This window comes from Melospiza melodia, chromosome Z (assembly GCF_035770615.1).
Source record: "Melospiza melodia melodia isolate bMelMel2 chromosome Z, bMelMel2.pri, whole genome shotgun sequence".
In the NCBI taxonomy this organism is placed as follows: domain Eukaryota; kingdom Metazoa; phylum Chordata; class Aves; order Passeriformes; family Passerellidae; genus Melospiza; species Melospiza melodia.
In genome coordinates, this window is record NC_086226.1 from 74,086,045 (window position 1) to 74,105,911 (window position 19,867).

The 19,867-nt window shown below is 36.0% G+C and overlaps 1 protein-coding gene across 9 annotated transcripts in view; it reads right to left on the minus strand.

The window, feature by feature from the left end:
• DMXL1 (Dmx like 1) overlaps positions 1 to 19,867 on the minus strand; it is an 85,281-nt gene that overhangs the window by 4,423 nt on the left and 60,991 nt on the right. For 6 of the 9 annotated variants that reach the window (XM_063180148.1, XM_063180146.1, XM_063180144.1 and 3 more), the window contains 15 exons: positions 16,324 to 16,487; positions 15,734 to 15,873; positions 15,311 to 15,396; positions 13,271 to 13,472; positions 11,937 to 12,054; positions 10,589 to 10,651; positions 8,655 to 8,741; positions 7,889 to 8,010; positions 7,631 to 7,772; positions 3,755 to 3,805; positions 3,424 to 3,484; positions 2,800 to 2,927; positions 2,538 to 2,630; positions 1,982 to 2,073; positions 1,001 to 1,053 (listed from right to left, as the gene is read on the minus strand). In XM_063180148.1, the coding sequence (XP_063036218.1) occupies positions 1,001 to 1,053; positions 1,982 to 2,073; positions 2,538 to 2,630; positions 2,800 to 2,927; positions 3,424 to 3,484; positions 3,755 to 3,805; positions 7,631 to 7,772; positions 7,889 to 8,010; positions 8,655 to 8,741; positions 10,589 to 10,651; positions 11,937 to 12,054; positions 13,271 to 13,472; positions 15,311 to 15,396; positions 15,734 to 15,873; positions 16,324 to 16,487 (1,602 nt within the window). The remainder of the gene's footprint in view (positions 1 to 1,000; positions 1,054 to 1,981; positions 2,074 to 2,537; positions 2,631 to 2,799; positions 2,928 to 3,423; positions 3,485 to 3,754; positions 3,806 to 7,630; positions 7,773 to 7,888; positions 8,011 to 8,654; positions 8,742 to 10,588; positions 10,652 to 11,936; positions 12,055 to 13,270; positions 13,473 to 15,310; positions 15,397 to 15,733; positions 15,874 to 16,323; positions 16,488 to 19,867) is intronic. The other 3 variants (XM_063180153.1, XM_063180152.1, XM_063180145.1) reach the window with 1 other exon arrangement.

Below are 19,867 nucleotides of genomic sequence, written 5' to 3' on the forward strand. Positions count from 1 at the left end.
CCAGCCCACTTATTGCACTACCAATAGACATGTTCCCTTCAGACATTCTGAAGCTAAAAAAAATCTTCAAAATCTCTCAAATGAAGCAATTAAAATCTGTATAAACAAAATTTTTTTATTTCCCCATGTAATCAAAACTATTAATCCTTGACCAGAAACAGATTATTTTAATAATATTCTAATAAAGTACCAGATTTGTTATTTTAAGTAATATAATTTGGTTTTTTAAGTCATATATGCCCAGCAGAAAGTCTTTCTAAACTACTTGCACAAATATCTTGCAAGTTTCCACTGGTCATTTAACTGCTAATTTGCTGCTTCTTGTATTTATTTGGTTACGTCTACTCCCCTAAATGAGTGGGGAATGAAAGTGAATGAAAATTACAATTATCACAACACAGCTTGGTATGCTGTACTTGTAGTTCAAAGGTCCTATGAATTTACATTTAGAAATTCCATGTCTCTCACATATACTTAGGCATTCACCATACTTTAAGTACAAGGAGTTCACAACTCTCTGATCTCAATTCCGTATTTCAGATACTGAAATGCATTTCATGTATTATTTGCAACAAAGTATTAGTAATAATACTTTGCAATATTATTACATAAATAAACTAATAAACAGGGCTAAATAAAACTAATGAAACATGACTAAATACTTTTTGCACCCCCAAAATCTAATTTGGAGGAGTAACTGATCTGAAGCAGAAGCTGCCCAGGGCCTTTTAAAAAAAGAACAGAAATGTCTGGCTTGCACTTGTGATACAAGGGCAGAAGGCATGCAAAGGAAGGTACTCATGTCCATGAAACCAATCACGCATACGAACACCCAGCAACTTCTCAAGAATCTGGTTTTATACTCCCACTGGTGCACTCGCACAGAACAATGAAAGATGTTTTACTGCCACTTCCCACAGTAACTCTTCCATAAAGACAGACTCACAAATACACTTTTTTATACTGTGTTCAAACAGTTTGGTTGTCGTAGTTTACTTACCATGCACCAAGCTGTTGGCAGGAGAAACCAGAGTATCCCAAAGACAAATATTTCTGTAGAAAAAAAACCATGGCTTAATTCAGCAACACATATTCAGAAGTATTTTGGACTCTTGAAGAGTCATCTGTACCTTCAAAGGGTTTGCTCAGGCATAAAGCACTGTAAGCAGACTTTCAATGATGATGTCTGAGCAGACCCTAAATTACTTCCACAGTTTATCATATGCTGCAAGAACATGCCTTCTACATAATTATTCTACAACTGGCTAGTTCCATAAAGCATTTATGTTAACAGTCTTTAGTAGCTTAATTCACAGAAATGTTAGCAGGTTTTGGTATTTTTTGATCAATACTTAGTTATGGAAACAAATGAGAAATTGAGAGCTATGCAAATTCCCTAGAGCTGTGCAAATTCCCTAGAGCTATAAAAATAAAAATAAGGTTCATGTGCATAGAACAGAATAGTTCAGCTGGAAGGGGCCTGGAAGGATCATGCAATTGCCCACCTGACACTTTCAGAGCTGATCAGAAGTTCAAGCATGTCATTAAGGGCACTGTCCAAATGCCTCAAACTCTGACAGGCTCTGGGGACTGACCTCAAGGAAGCCTGTTCCAATGTCTGAACCTCTTGGCAATAAAATGTTTCTTGATGTCCAGTCTCATGCCAGACCTCCCTTGGCACAGCTTTAAACCATTCCCACACACCCCTCACTGGATTCCCGGCCAAATCACTCAGAACCTCCTTTCTACTCCTCTTCCTCATAGAGAACATGAGCAGGACATCTGTGCTTCCCCATGAAACCTCCCTTAACAAGCACATGAATTTAGCTGCAAACATTGCTTCTCTCTCCGGCCAAGAAAGAAATCAAGCAGAAGTACTCTTAAACTGCTTAAGAAGAATCATAAAAAAAAACCGAAGTGGGGGAAAGGAGAGAGAATATGGCATCACTTCACTTTTATGAATTATCACAATAGATCTTACCTGTTGTCAGAAGAAAATCCTGCTGTAGCTATCAATGACGATGAACTGATGAAAACAAAGTCATTGGCTGTTTTGTTATGACATTGCCATGTCTGAAAAATTGCAGTTAGAAAATTTTAATTAAAAAGGAATTATTTTGTGCAAGCAGGCAATATTAATATTAAAAAGAAGAAAAGGTGTTTCATAAGAAATTTAAAAAGCATAGGATACAAAGGTACTGGTATGCCTTGCAAGACTCTTAATTTTTTATGGAAATGTACTCTGCAGCCCTATGTAACTGTCCATTAATTGACAAGTGACAATTATTGACAAGTCTAAATTAACATTAAAGTTATTTCAGACCTCATGTTACAATTTCCACTCTCCACTTAACAAGTATAATTAGAGTCTAAGGACCTATCATACAGACCACAGGATGGCAGCACTACGTAACTTAAATCTTGATTAAATACCAGTTAACATCACAATCCTTGTCCTCTCCTAGCTATTCTGAAGGGAGAAAGAAGTTAGGGAATACAATGCAACTTTATGGAAACTAATTTATTATTCTGCTTACCAAATATGGCTTAGGTGAAGTTCCAGTAAGTGGACAACATTTCCAATTTGTCTGATATAAACTTATATATCCATCAGCATCAACAATTCCAAACTGAAAGAAAGTACACAGTAATAGTAAATACATAAGTATGTTTTGCAGAGAAAATATCCACAATTTTGAGAAGATACTTTAAATTAGAAGCATGTGATGTTTCTGCTAATTTGCAGTTATAGTGGAGGAGGGGAGAAGAGAAAGCATACAGGAGCATTTTGCCAGTTACCTTATTTCCCTGGTAATTGAATCGCATTCGAGTTACCCGTGAGTTGCCACCAGACCGAAAACATGTGATCTGCTGTGCATGACCCCATTCGAACATTCTCACACTTCCATCCTGAGCACCCGTCAGGTCTGCAACAGAAAATATTTACATGGCCTTTCGCAAGAGTTGCAGCTTTTAAAATTTCAAGAAAACTCACACTATCTCAAAATAACTAGTGCAAAAATTATGCCATAGTGTCTGTCTTGGTGTAGGAGCAGGATGTACCACTGCAACTCAAAGTCATGTTATTCATTATTGGATGATGATTTGTATTTAAATGCTCATGAAATATGAAGCTATTTATATTTACTTGGAGATAATAACATTTTTGCTACTATCTTTCATTGTAGTCACAAATAAGAGAGAAATACAGTACTTTTTGCTGTTTCTTAAGGCTATTCTACATCTCCCAATATTGTTTTAAAAATGAAAAATAGTTTCAGTAAGTATGGCCTATAAAGAAGTTTCAAAACATATAATAGATTGTTGAGCTAGTACAAAATAGCAACACACTAAAAAACAGATTACTAAGAAATATATCATCTTTCTATAACATTTCTGGTTTTTATAAGAACCTGAACTCACAATATGGCAGTGTTGGATGAGAAGCCATTCTTCTGACATTATTAATAGCTTTCTTGAGCATCTGTTCAACATAAAAAATAGAAAAAAATTAAACATTATTACTGAACAAAAAGCTATCAAAGTAAAGAATAATTAGTGATTGCAGAGAGTTGTTTCCTACCAAAACTCCTACGAAAACAAGTACTGGGTTTAGAGATTCAGAAGTCTGTGTCTTCCAAGATTAGTGTAGATGTTAGCACTTTTGCAGCTTTATACATCTAGATAAATTTTAAACTTTTGCTTCAGAAATGTATGGATCCAAATAAAAACACTCCTTAGACTGCAGTCTTACCTCTTTTCTTGCCAATTCCTTTCTGATTCCATTAAATTTATTGGAATATTCCTGAATATTGTAAGATAAGCAAGAGAAAGGCAGAAGCATGTAAAGAAAGAGGTAAACAAACTTTAACAGAAGTAAAAATAGGAAGGAATATATCTATTTTCAAGTCTAGTTAACTTATTGCCATTGATTGAAAAGCGGCTATTTGTGACCATCCAGAACAAGCAATATACCATGTAACTGGTATAAAATAAGTAAACTGGTATAAAATCAATTTTAAAAAAATTCTTCAAATGTATTCATAATTTTGCAAACACAGATCCATGGAATTTTCAGTAGCATGCTTGCTCCTAAATTCCAAAACTGGTTTTGAGCCAGGCGTATCACCCAGATCTTTGTTTTCTCTCATTTTATTAATTCCAACTGGGAAGAACTCAATGTGTGAAGAGGATTGGAGACATTAGAGACTAACATTTAACCCCCAGGTATTAAAATTATATATTCAACACAAAAAGGAAAAAAAGAGTAAAGATTTTTTAATCATGGAAATACATCTGTGCGTGTGTTGTCTCTTCCCTTCTTTTCTTTCTATTAATGTACGTTAAAGTTTTCATTCTTTTACTCCCCAACAGCTCTCAAAAGTATCTGACTTCTTTGAGGACCCTCTTCCCTCAGAGAATTGTTGGATTTGGTTTGCTTTTACATATATTATTTACCTCAACATTTGAGAAGGGCAAAATAGATATTTGTGGCAGGTGCTAACTTCAAATGAGAACACATAGGAAATTTTGCTGCCAGGGCACTTATATTCAACACAGCAGCTTATCACTTACCACCCACCAACAGCAAGCTGGCACTGAACCACTTTCAGTGGAAAAGACCATTAACATCTTTGAATCCAACTGTGGCTTTAAACTTCTGTAATTTTGTACAGTACTTTAACACTGCTTTGTCATGGGGCAGTAGATAGCGATGAGATATTTCAATTATGCTGTTCTCCCCTGGCCTCCAATTATATCAGGGTGTCAACTGGAAGGAGGCAGGAATTACAAACTTTCATGTGCTTTATAATCCTAAATACGATCAACAGAGTTTAAAAGAAATAGCCTCTAAATTATCAGTTTGCAAACAAAAAGAGGAAAAATACTCAAAAGGGAAATAATTTACTTTCTTGTAAAAATTTCGCTGGGTTTGGATTTGTGGAATAACCACAATCCTCTTAATTACATTTTGGAAGCAGATTTAGATCTTTTAATTCCCAAAGTTTTACCACTGTTGAAGAGAAAGCCTTGTGCTCCTCAGCTCATTCCAAAACACTTTCTAAAGATAAAATATATGATCTTGAAATTTATATGTCACTTTCTTTTTCTCTAAGTACTTTAAATATCAAGGAAAAAGCCAAATAGTTTGGTAAATTTATATATACATTTTAAAATTCAGGAAAACAGAGAATGACATTCTTCAAACATTTACAGAGTGGTATGTGCACTTATAATTGCAATACTTTGCTCTCTAAACTCACAGCTTATCTTCTGAATGTAAATGGAAGAACAATAATTCATGTACACTCTATTTCTTCACTAAAATGAAGTGCTGTATTGAGTTTTACAGCAACTAACTTTTACCCAGAAGCTAATGGAAGTCATCTTCCTCCATTCAACAGACAAGCATGCATCATGATCCCCTAAGCCCTGCTGGATTATGCTTTGGCAAAATGCAAATTTACAGAAATGTGCCTTTGAAGGGCTACACTAACAGAACCCTTTGGTACAGTTTCTCCAATTTAGAAGTACAATTATGAAATGCAAATACTTCCATTGGTAATGTAACTGACATTTGACACTGCTAGCCCTCAGTTTGCCATTAGAACAGCTGATGGCTAGAACACTGATTGCTTTGCTGGACAGTTTGGTGATTTGTGCCTTAATGTACATTAAGACTCAAAAATAAAAATGCGCTTTAACTCCATCTCACCCATTGTTAAACTGTATAATATTGGTGTCAGTCACACTGAATTGTATGACAAGCTGTTGGTAACACTGCCTGAGTTTCAGAGTTGTAGGTACATACTACTCCCTTCAGTACTCTCTCACAAACACCTCCTGTAAGACCTGTGTAAACAAACTGTGCTGAAGTGTCTGACCCTCCTTACTTCCTTGTATGAGCTCTGTAAACAGGGAACAGTGAAGAGTGTCAGAAAAACTTTACAGCTAATAAAATTTTAACTCCCTGAGTGTCCCTTGCTGATGAAAGTGAAGCAAAGACAATAAGATTGGACAGCCAGTAATTGTACAAAACAGTGGGCTACAACTACTAAATGGGCTGCACATTATGGAAAAGCAAAGATGAGGTCAAGAATCAGCAGTATCTGAAGGAACAAAGTAGAAAACAGTAGCAAAAGAAAGGTCTTAGTGAAGCTGCTTTTCTTCCATGTTCCAGTTCTTCCACAGCATCACTATTTCCTCCCTGAAGTTCCTATTTTTTCCTTCATTTACTTTGTCCTTCATTAGGTACCTCTGCCTTCCTTCCCTATTGGGCAGGTGCTGTTCTCTTCTGGAGTGGGTTGTTGGCCACAGTCAAACCATATGCCAGACAAAATTTAGGTCCAAAGTTTAACAGCAAAAGCGTTCAACACGAGCATAGCCAAATATATTCAGGAAGAAAGTTCTACAGCATGCAAAATAAAAGGCCATGTAAATACCATTTACATTAATATATTACACAATTAAGGTTGAGAAATACAGGAACACAAAGATTCTGTATGTATATATATACATAAAAAATGAAAGTGACAGGAGAAAGTGGCAAAGGCTTTAAAAGAATACTTGCACAAGAGACCCAATTGAAATAGCAGAGCTGCAACACTGCCACCCAGGATCAGCAGTTCCTAAAGCGAGGGCAGAGGTGTAGGTACTGGCACAATACCCACTTCTATATGTGAAAACATTATCAATCTTATCTTGCTTATTCCTTATTTACTTCTCCTATTCATCAGCTATTTGCAGGTCAACAACAATATTAATTAACATATGGTTACTTAATTTTGCCACCAGTTACAACTTGCCTTTAACTGTTAAATGACACCAAGTACAGCCACGTCTCAAGACTTAACACGTTTGGTTATTTAGGAAAATTCCACTTTCTGCATTCTATGTGCAGAAGGACTGAGATACTGGTGTCTTGTATGACCATTTCAGCTCCCTTAGGTGTCTCCAAATAGGCATCTCTCAGCCAGCTAATCAACAGATCTCCATCTATGCTCCACAGGAACTAAGATAAGAATGTCAATGGCCAGGCTATGATTATCATTTGATCTGAATTAAATCTAACTTAATAGTCTTTTGCTCAGGGCCAAGCTTCATTCCAGACACAAGATCACTTTCTGAAGCTCAGAATGAAGCTGAAGTTTACGCTTAAAATACAAGCTACCACAAAATTTCATATAAACATTTCTACCCACTCCTTATGAATTTATATTCCGAAACCTGCTAAATATATGCTTTTTAAATAGACAATTCAGCTTCAAGTCATTAAAGAAGAATTTATAGTCTAACTTCTTACCCAAATCCTGATTCTTTGCTTTTAGATGATGCTCTTAAAAAAGGCATGTATGACTTGACTGAAAGCTTTGCTCATTTAGTTGTCCCTTAAATTCTGTGCAGTATTTTAACCTCTTAAGTGAATTGTTACCAAAAAAATCCAGCTTGCTTGGATTTACAACAGAAAGGTTTTGTAACAGAAAGGTTATATTTAGTTATATAAAGGTTGTATATATTTAGGTTATATTTATATTTGTATTCTACTACAAAATATAACAAGTAAGACTGAACAGATAAAAGGAAAGAAGCAGATAGAATACAAAAAGCTAATCTTTGACAAGTGACTTACCACAGATGCACCCCTGCCAGTTTGTGTACTACCAAGCCAAGGCATATTGATAGGTGTGCCAGGATTACTGTGAGTATAAGGAGTGCTTCCCTGAACATTTACCAGATCATCACGAGCGTGTATAACTAGGAAATCATCAGCCCTAGAGATGAAGAAAACATTTCAAATTAAGATTCTGAACAGCAACAGTAAATACCATGTTTTGTTACTGTGATTTAAGCACACTCAAGTGAGATACTGAAAACGAAGAACCTATACCCTTTATTTTCTATTTCCATATCATCATCAACCCAGGTGTAGATTTGCGTAGCTAAAATTGCAGAAACATCCAATTCTTGAATATCATGACTTGATGCTATTGCAATGCAGTTCCGATTTGCCTGAAAAAAAAAAAAAAAAAAAAACCATGCAGAAAGACAGATGCAAAATGAAACCTCAAAAATGGACTTATTTTTTTCCGATTATGGCACTGTTGCTCACAAAAACATACACTTAATTTACAAACCCCAAACATTTACATCTACAAGTCTACATACACTTATACTTGACATTTCCCTTTCAAAACTTATTTGCACGTGGGATAGTATCACACACTATTTGCATCTTGTACCTCTCAGGCAGCTCAAGTATCTCCTTGCTTTTTTCAGAAAATAAGCAACAGGTAACTATACTGTAAGGCTTGCAACCAGGCTCCCTCCTCAAGTTTTGAAGCATTACGTGGCAGAACAGAGAAAATATAACTTCCTGTTTGACAGAAAAGGACAAATACTCCTACACAAAAGCCTAAAAAAAAAATTGAAGCCACCTCCCCCTTTGATCAATTCACTGCACAACAGAAGAAAATTTGTAGTAGAACTGTTCATGAAAAGGTAATTTTGAAGTGCTTTACAGAAGGGACTGCTAAAAGCTGTAGGTGCTAAAAACAGCAGGATGGCTGGCAAAGCCTATTTCACCCAGTCACAGTGTGCCTGTGTATCAGGTGGAAAACACAGCAATTGGGATATTCTACCTCCTTTATACTCACCTTATTGACTGCAAAAGCAGTAATGATGTCCGACTCCTTATGGATTATTCTTGCCTTGCCACCAGGGTATCCCAAATCTGTTTCCATCTATATTTAAAAAACAAGGCACATTTAAATGCAAACTTCTGCGCAATACCACTTCTTACTGAAAGTACAGAGACATAACAATGTTACATGTGAAAATTTTTTCCCCTTAATTTTAATTCAAAGAAAACTCAACAAATATAGCCTGTAACAATTATACTACACCAGCTTTGTGTAACAATATAGCTTCCCATTGCCATGTTAAAATTACCACAGCAACAGAGAAAATTAATTTGTCACACAAGCCGCAGTACTGTGTTCATTTTCAAGTTCTTCAGGGGTGCTGAAAACTAGCAAGGCTACATGCACCACACTGTTGACTGAAATTTTGAATTTTGATGTTTTGCTCTCAAAAAAGTTTGCTAAGTCTATGATTACTCTTAGCAACCACCTTTTGCCCCTGAAACTGATTAAATAGTTCAAAAGAAGGTGCAGGCAAGTTCCTGAATAGGAAAATGAATTTGAACTTCATCAGTGCATCTAATCACAATTATTGCAATTATATACATCCGGAATCCTGTACATGTCAGAACAATAAACACTTTGCTATGACTTTCTTTTTCCCATGCAATCTAATGCTGGATTTGAATATTTTTGTATTTTGTCTATAATTTTGTATTTTAAAAATGCAATCAGGTACATGCCAGCACACAACAAAACTCTAAACTTTACCAGCACTGTAGCAAGTCCTTTTTAAAATTAAAGAACTCAGCACTGAAAGAATTAAATTGATAGATTACAGACATAGACTGTTAAAAAGTAATTTTACAGTAAGAACAATAACACTGCCAAATTAATTGTGACCTAAGAATTCAAACCTGAGTTACAAATATAATATTTAATTTAAAAAAAACCCAAACTAATAGGCAGAACTATTTCAAGCCTCTCATCTTCAAATTCTTAATTTTCTGTGCTTTAAGAGATTTAAACAATAATATTTTACTTGAAAAACAGTATGATTTTTCTGTCAAAGAACTGAAAAAGGTCTTTTACAAAGTCTAAAAAAACAGCTGTTACAGACCAAGAAGCAGAATATCTTTTTTCAAGTCAAAACAAAATTGATACTTCATTGATTTTATGTATATAATGCTGGACAAAACTGCAGTGGCAAACAGATACAAAACCATTATTTGTGTCTTATGATGAACAAACCTGCACAAAATTAAAATTATTTTTTCTCCAGCCAGTTCCAATTACTGACTTGCTAATATTGCATTATCACATAATTAAGATTAACAAGGTAGCCCAAGCCACAGAGGGTTCACATTTCTCTCCTCACACTAGTTTTCTAAAAGAAAGGAATATGGTATTCATTTGAGTATCTAGGCATAGTACTCTACCTTTTTAAGATGTCACACCAATCCTTCAAGATGGTTGCTAAAACACTGTTGTATGGGTTCATTTGTCACCATCTTTTAAATAAGGTTCAATGAAAGCTTTCAGTAGCAAACTTGTATCATGCTAAAAATCTGATCAAAGTGCAGCTCACCGCCTTCACTTATAAGCAACTATTGTAGCTCATACTGATCAAAGGTTCTGTAAGTCCTGTGTATCATACCACTACTGAATTTTTGTCACTTGGGCAAATCTCAACTTCAGCTCTTCACTTGGCCAATCTACAGAAGTTGATATCAGATATTGTTTGTACCCAGCTGATGCAGCTAAGATAATTCAATTTCAGCTAAACTCTGAAACTGTTTAACTCAATCCCTTGCATTTTCAAAATTTTTAAGTTTGTTTGCTATGTGAGCAAAGACTTTTTTTTTTTAAGTGAGATCATCACCATTTAGACAAAAAAAAAAATCATAATTATGTTAGGTCTAATAAATTTGAGAATTATTACTGTGTACCTTATTGATGATGGGCTCCTCCACCACGGAATTTTTCATGGCGTCATTGTGCTCCTCTAAGGACTTCACCAAGGAAAGAAACAACACAAAACAAAGCATAAAGATAAGACCTAACATGCATGGTATAAAGGAAATCCCCCGTTCCTTGCTGCTTACCCAAACACAGGACAACTGAAACATAACAGCATGTCTGCAAACACATGGTGCATATTTTATACAGTAAGAATAATTAACAAACTCTAAACTCTGTTTTCAGTACAGAATACACTGATTTACTTACTCTGTACTGTAACAGCACCGTGTCCATCCCAAAAGCAAAATTTCTGGAGAAACAGGCAGTCTACACTGACATTTTATCAGCAACAAGATAGAAAATAAAGCAAATTTCGCTCTGTAAGGCTGCGAGCCTACCTTGAAACATATAAAACATATCTAAAATTTTCCATTATATCTGTCAATACAGCATAACATGACTGTGTTAACATAAGATATGGTCAGAAGTGGTGCACTTTTAATGGCAAAGAGGAAAAATTTTCTTTTTAACGGCACTCTGTAATGAACACAATTAGCCAACATTACCCAAACAAGCTAATATTTTTAGCTGTGACAGGACAAAGGTTAGGTCATGCAGAACTCTCCACTTTCATGGCTTTACTAGTCATGAATATTCTTTCTCTTGCATATTCAATTTGTTCACATCTGCTTCTTTCTCCTCCATTTCTGCTATGCTGCAGTTTTTCTGTAATACCAGCAATTCTTTCAAAATTAGGAGCAGCAATAAGTAAGAAAAAGAAGGAAAGTGAGATAAAAAAATCCAAAAGCTCATTACAGAACCAAAACTATAAACATTTAACTGCATCTGGAACAGGAATCCAACTAGACACTGTGAAAAATAATCAGGGACAGAAATAGTAATTGCTGCATGAGCACTTTTCTTATTAAAATTGAATCATAACATGGTAGATCATAAGCAGTGAATAAAAGCCAGGGTGACTACGGCAGGGACAAACTAAAACTTCGATACTCTGGCTCATTAGATTACTGGTTTTAATCTTTGAAATGGTCCATTTTGTCCTTCTTTTGAGGAAGTTTTTATACTGATCTTAAAGAAGAAGAGACTGATTGTAGCAATATTGTGCTAGTTTTCATTTTACAGTCAAAGTCTGATTATTTTTGTATTTTATGAAAAAGGCACAAGTATTTTTTGCATTAAACACTACAGATTTGGAGTCGTTGACAAGTACATCAACCCTTCATGCAGCAGAAGTAAACAAGCCAGCCAAGTAACTTAAACAGAAGTTGACAGATTGACCCGCAATATTTTCTGAATTTTATATACCATACCAACCTCATTTAGGCATCGCCTCTTGGTAAAAATATTTCTGATAAAAGTTTCCTGGACTTCTTCCTGTTTGACCAAGTACTGCCAGAGCCTCTTCACAGAGAGCGCAACATGACTGCTAGATCTAAAGAGCAAAGTTGAATAAATGCACCATGCACATACTTATACAAGAGTGCAGTATTTTATATTCTAATCAACCTACAGTCAGAAGAAATGCTGAAGAAAAACTACAGAGCTACAGACAGTATACTAAGACCAATCTGAAAGCACTTTAATACCCTCTTCCTGAGAGGAGGTGCAAAAGGAAGAAGAAATAGAGTATGTAGCATCTTCTCCTTCTATCTTGGGACAAGTGAGAAAATCTCTTTAAGAGATTACACAATGGTAAAAGCAGCATACCAATTATTTATTAGTCCAGCTCATTCTTTAGAATATGAATCCTAAAGAGTGATTCTTTCACATGGACAATGACTAACACTTCCTGCTAGGAACACATCATCAGCTGTGTAACTTCTCTGAAGCATCCAAGACTTTTTAGTAACAAAACTGGAAGGATTGTGGAATCAGATCAAAATTCAAATGTTTATGCTTATCCCTAGAAATGACACACTCAAGCAAGAATTATAAACACAAATACAGATGGTATATATAGCTGCTTATGACAAGCCAAAATCCATCAAACTCTGAATTGCTTTAAATCATAATTTAAAAATAATGTCAGACAGCAGATACATGTTAAACTGATCACTTTTAAGCAACATGAGTTACTGAAAGTGTGACCATGATTAAATATTTTACAATAAAAAGCCAGACTTTCTGTATTCTGAAATCCACAAGTGTCAGTAACACTAAAAGGCAGAAATCTATATAAAAATTACACTTTGAGAGACTGAGCATGCTTTCTGGCTGAACATGCAATTATGTTAAGTCATACATATGCAAACATTATAAATAGTAAGTATTTCTTCTCTGAATTTAGGTAACAATACTGATAAGACTGTGAGGTAATTTATTACCTCTAAAGGTGAGGCAATTATTTAATTCACTGTCACTAATCCATATCCATTATCTCTCAAGATGAATGTTTTATTCTTTATTTTTTGTCAAGCATACTTTTTCCAGAGAAACTCAAAATCCACATTAAGCATAAGTAAAAGAATTGAAAAAAATTAAAAACTGTGGTACATTTTTCCTGCTCTTGCTTCGGACCAGATATGCATGAAATCTGACACGTACCCTTCACTTCACATAGTTACTGAAGTCGCAATCTATCACTAACAACCTAATACTCAATTTATATCAAAGATATTACAGTCAGTGTTTACAGAAATTAGACTCACCTGAAAGGAGTGTTTGTAGGCTCGAGTAAACTTTTGTGTCGAAGCAACGCAGGACCAGCAGCGAGGGCATCTTCAGAAGCATGAACTGAAATATAATGTTGAGGTGGACCCCCATACAGCTCAAGACGTCGGAGAAGAACTTGCTCCCAGCGCTGTAAAGTTTTCAAAACTGCATGGCATATCGGGGAGCTAACTGGAAGCTCTAGAAAGACAAGTAAATAATAATAAAACCCCTCCCCTTTCCGTTGTAACCTTGATAATGATAATTCCAGCAGGTGAAGACTGAAGCTTATTACGAATATCTCCACAAGGAAGCTTTCTTCAAACCTCAAGTAGGTATTTGCAAGTATAAAAAGATGAACTGCTTAGCGCTATTATTGCTAAAAAAAAGGAACAGATTTCTCCAGTATTGGAGAGATTATATCATAGAGTGGATCATTATGAAACTGATCCTCCTGGAAGATACAAGGTATATGGATGACAGGCAGGTGATAAGAGAAAGCTGACGCACCTTCACAAAGGGCAAATTGTGCCCAATTAATCTGTTAGTGACATTCTATTGTGAACTGACTGTGCTGGAAGGGAAGGAAAGAGCAACTGATGTCCTCTACTTTTAACTTCTGTAAGGCCTCTGACAGTGTCTCACACATCTTTGCCTCTCCACTGGAGAGCTGTTTGACAGCTAAGGAACCAGTTGGATGACATCCCCCAAAGAGTGACAGTCAATGGTTCAAGGTCCAAATGGAGATCAGTAACAAGTGTCATGCCTCAGGGATGTGTGTTGAGATTGGTACTGTTCCATGTCTCTGACAATGGCACAGGCAAGGGTAGTGAGAGGCACCTGCAGGCAGCTCACACCAGGGTGAGCCGTGCAGCTGTGTTCCTGCAGGGAAGGGACAGCACCCACACAGACCTTGGCAGGCCTGAGGAGCGGGCCCGTGTGACTCTCACAAGCTTCAGCAAGGACAAGTGTCAGGGCAATCACCAGTACCAAAACTGAGTGATGAACAGACTGAGAGCAGCCCTGTGGAGCAGGACTTAGGGACACCAGTGGATGAAAAATTGGGCATGACTTGGCTCACAGACCGAAAAGCCCACTGCACACTGGGCTGCATCAAAAGAGCAGCCAGTAGGGTGAGGGAGGGAATTTGGCCCCTCTAATTTATTCTTGTGACACTCTACCTGGGATACCATATCCATGAGTGGGGACAACCCTACAGGAATGACAGGGACCTGTAGAGGGGATCCAAAGAAGGGCAACAAAAACAGGACAGTGGGCTGAAACACCTCTTCTGTGAAGACAGGCTGAGAGTGCTGTGGTTCTTCAGCCTGGACTGGAGAAGACTCCAGGGACATAATACAGCAGCCTTTCAGTATTTAAAGAAGACTTACAGGAAAGACACAGAGACTCTTTGCCAGGGCCTGCAGTGATAGGGGAAGGAGTAATGTTTTCACACCAAGCAAGTAGACTTCAATCACATAAAAGACAGACATTATTATGATGAGGGCGGTGAGACACTGGAACTGGTTGCCAGAGAGGTTGTGGATGCCCCAGATGTGGGAGGTCATGTCAGATGAGGCTTTGAGCAACACCTTGTAGTAAAAGATGTCCCTGTCTACGATGTGGTGGGCAGGGTTGGACCTAGATGACTTTTAAAGATCCATTCCAAAACCAAACCATTCTATGAGTCTATGAAACAAGGAGTAGGAATGATGTTAGCTCAATCACAAAAAAAATATAGTGGAAATAAATATTGTACCAGGAAATAAATATTGCAAGCATGATTATGTGACTAAAAAGCAAAGAAAACGTAAGTACAGGGAGACCTGAGCATTCTTTCTCACCCATTCATCTCAGCCACCCTCCATGTCATTTCATAAATACACCTCCTGTATGATAAACATTATCAGAACATTTATTCCCGTATCACTAAAAAACTAAGAACTTTTGAACTAAAAGCTACCACATATGCATATTATTCAACACATTGCTGATTTTAATGTGCTGATTAGGTATGGAGAGACTCTGCCGCTTATTACCTGAAAGATCATGTCCAGCCAAAGGGTAGAAAATCTTCAAATTGTGAAGTACCAGCTGAACCATTGCCAATCTCATCAGTGACCAACTAACAAGAAAGCACTAGTAAGTCATTTACTAATAGGAAAATAATTTTCTCACTTATTCAATATTAGGTTTTAAATTTAGACCTTCAAATCTTCATTATAAACTACTGAAAACTACAAACCATACTTTAGAATATTATAGGTACTTTGAATTCAAAAATCACTACACAACATACTAATAAAATGAATAAAATAATGATTTGAAAATTAACTACAGTTAGTTAACTACTGGGTAATACATAAAAATTTCAAGTAAATGGTATATTATCTCAAAAATAAAAAAGCAGAAATGCAAGTCTAGACATGGCAAAATATCTTGCATTCTGAAGTGTTATTTACCTGTAAGAATTTGAATTCGAATGCTCTTGGTTATGTGAATTTGATGCAAACATATCTCCATCATTGTCTTCATCATCTTCATCACTTTCCTGACTCTCTTCTGAATCATATTCCACTCTACTTTGCGATGGAAGAAATGGCTAAAAATTAAAAAAAAATCTGTAAATATCTTCTAGCCAACATCTTATTCTAAATTACCTTTTAAAAACTGAATAGTTACAATGCTTGAAGCTTTTTATAAAAAGCAGACATATCATCTTACTCCATTTAGTAACATTTGGAGTTTGTACCTCATGAAAAGGATAATGCTCCATAAGCACTACATACATAAGTTAACACCTTAACTATTTTTAACATTACTGATATTTGTTCATATCATTATCTGAAAAAAAGAAACCTTAAATAACAAGAGTTTTCAAGAAAGCTGTTTCAAAAATATGTATAGGCTCCATTTCAGAAAAAGCTACACGTGAGCAATAAAAACAAGCAGATTCTATCACATCAGTACCTAGAATAATGACTAAGAGGAGAAAAACTACCAATCCAGAAGTGATAGAAGGAACTTAATTGTCAAAACAGCAAAAAATTACCTTTGCAATGAAATAATCCCAGATGCTAAGCTCAGGAGGGATAAATCTTTCTTTGTAAGATGATGATTGCTGGTCTGCCAACGGCAATGCAGGCAACTGAGAACTCTCTTTTGCAGAGGTTTTTGATGAAAGCCTGTAATGTTTTTGCTGTTTCTCTCCATCATCTATGTGAGAAGAAAATAGGGTATGTTGCTTTAAACCTTCTGCTCTACCTCCTTATTGCTTTTAATAAACAGATTTGTAATGAAAAGTAAAAATTTCCATCATGACAAGTTTGCAGAATTTCACCTTAGCATTTATGTAACAACTAAACACAGAGCATTTTAATCCTCAAATATATAAAACTAATATCTAACTAGAACTCCAGAATGTAAAAACTCCCTGCAAATAATACACCCATAACTGCATGAGAAGATCTCTTCTTACAAAGGTGACAAATATTATTACTCAAGCCAACAATCTTGCAAAACTAAATTACTTAATAAGAACTACTGAATACTGATTAGCTTTTAAGACAAGCCAGGAGACTTATTTTTCAGAAAATATATTGCAAATACGTAAGCTTGCCATTCCTGCTCCAACTTGTGACTCCATGTGTCCCTCTAGTGGAGATATGTATTTTTTTCTAAGTAGTACAATTCTGCTAAATCCGCATGCCCTGTCAATACATTTCTTCAGCAAATACAAAAGATAACATTTTAACTAACACAATCTAATATACAACTTATTAAACAGGGAAGGATTAATTATTTTCAGTAACACCCTCAATCCAAGAAGCAGCGAGGTCCCCTCGCTTGCCCCAACACTGACTTCTTTCAAACTAAGAAGTGTCAATGGAAAGTTTTATTTTCATTCTTGATTATTACAGTACTGAAGGAAATACCTCATTCAAGATTTCACGAATATCTTAACATATTTGTATCCCCTCATACCCTGCAATACTTCTGGATCTTGTTAGGAATCATACTCCAATACAGCCTTTCTATTAGTAGAGGAGGAATGATAGCAACTGTCACTTGTTACCAACTGTCAGTGTTCTGACTCTCCAGAACACATCAGAAGTGAAAGCAACAAGGGAGAAAAGAAATTACATTTGGAGATTTGTTGGCCATCTTTTGTAACCAAGTAAATGGACTTGAATCAACTTCCTACTTGATTGTAGAAGGTGGAGCTTGTGTTTGTTTTGTTGCTGTTGTTGTATGGTTGGGGTTTTTTAAAGATTTTTTTATTCTGTTTTCAAACAGATACATGGAATGTGCAGAAATCAGTTTCTACAGTGAAACCTAAGCGTGGGTTCAAGACTTAGGTAAAACAAAGAAAGCTTACATATGAAGATAAAAAGGAAGTTGATTTTTTGAACATCATTTTGGAGTCCACAAAACCTGGAACACTGATTTAGCTGAGTCCGTTTTCTTAAGCAGAGAGGAGTATGGGCTACCTTAACAGCAGTAGTAAGTATGAGCCAAGAAAGCAATTCTGTAGGTTTAAAGAGCTCACCTGAGGGACACATATCTCTATCACTGAGTTCAAGCACCAACATGTTGGGCCAGACCAGTTGCAAGAATGAACTAACATGAACATCAAAACTAACAACTACTGAAGCTTCCAAAATTACCTTCTTCTATTAATAATGCTGAGGATGGCAAAAGAAGAGCCAGCACACCTATCTGTTCCTGGAGTATGAAATATTACCCTGAAATATTTCCTATACCCTTATTTTTTTAGTGTTTTATCCACAAGAGACTTTCTGCATCTTGATAGGTGCCTGAAAGACAATGTCTTTCAAAACTCTTATGGGTATTCCAGTCACTTGAAAAGATAAGGTCTAACAGTCTGAACAAAAGAAAAACAGTGGTAATTTACAAACACTTTCCATATATAAGACTTACTCATAACACAAACCAAGCCAATGGTACAATTGTAACTCTGGGCCATTAAGATTTAAATACAAGGGTTTTTAAAAAAAAAAAAATCTTCCAGGATTTTCATACTCACAATTTTTCATGTGTTTTCTTCTAAGGGACAAATTCTCTGCACTCACACTAGTCAGTGCAATTTTTTCATTACTTCTGGTCATTTTTGGACCAGGAATAAACATATTATTCCAGGATTCAGAAAGATTTTTGACTACATATGAAGACAAGCATTATCACCCCAAGCAGCTGAACTACTAGGCTGGTTGAGGCTGGGGCAGAGTTCGTTTTCTTCACAAGTGGCTGGTGCAGGCCTGTGTTTTGGATTTGTGCTGAATACAGGGTTGATAGCACAGAGATGTTTTGTTATTGCTGAGCAGGGCTTACACAGAGCCAAGGCCTTTCCTGTTTTTGCACTTCCAGCCTGGTGAGGGAGCTGGGGGTGCCCAAGGGGCTGGGAGGAGACACAGCCAGGACAGGTGACCCAGCTGACCAAAGGGACATTCCAGAGCACCTGACATCATGGTCAGCACATAGGGTGGGGGAAGGAGGAGGAAGGGGGAGGACATTTGGAGGCAGGGTGTAATGGCTGGGGTTAAAGCACAACAGCCACAAAAGAATTCATATATAGAATCTAATAAAAGATGAAGACATCCCATCTTTCATCTTGAAACAGGAATATCATAACACTATGTGTTGCACTTCTATATTGTATCTTTTTTTTTTTTTTTCTGTTAGGGATAGTATTTGAAATCCACTTACCTGAGCTATAAGTCAAAACCACAACAACTGCAGTTCAAGACATTTTCATCTCATTATTCAAAACTTATCAGTTAAGGAGCATGCACATGCATTACTATGAATTTCCAGCTAAATTTTAGCAACTAATTAAAAGAAATTCACTAGGCATGAAATAAGGAGCAAGTGTTGCATGATACAGAAACGAGCAAGTATAGCTCTGCAGGTTGTTTTTCTAAGCAGAATTCAAAAGGAAAGTTTAAGTTTTTTACTTTTTTTATTAAAAAAGTACTTTATCCCTTTCTGTTGGATCACTCTTTGTATTTCTAAGAATACTGCAGGCTAGCCATTGGAAAAAATTCAGTATGTGAGGTAAATGAAAGAACAACCACCTAAGTTTGACAAACACTATTAAAGCAGATTTCTTTTTATACATTCTAAAAGAATTAACTACATTAAAAACGTCATTAAAGTTCTGACTGTCATTTCGGATTTCAAATTACCCATTACACAGACTTTCAAATTTTTCATTTATTTTTAATTTAAAATTTTTTACATGTGTTTTGTTTTTTATTTGAAACATTTATCTTTCCTCCCATTTTACTTAAAAGACAAAAGTAAAATTTATGCTATTTCCCAAGAATATTGCACTATTTCAGACAAGGAAAATCTTTCAATTTCTGTCCAGTCCTAAGACATGCAATAATAACAAAAAGATCTGTTACTTTCCACCTTCCCAGGAAGAACTAAAAGGCAGATTGCTTTCAACTTCCCTTCATTTACTCTTGCAGCATGGAATAACTGAATATATGAAATAAAACTATGGATTTCTAACTTAAAGCAAAGGTCAAATTCTTCCTTAAGAACCTTCTGGATGACAAAGAACTTACCAT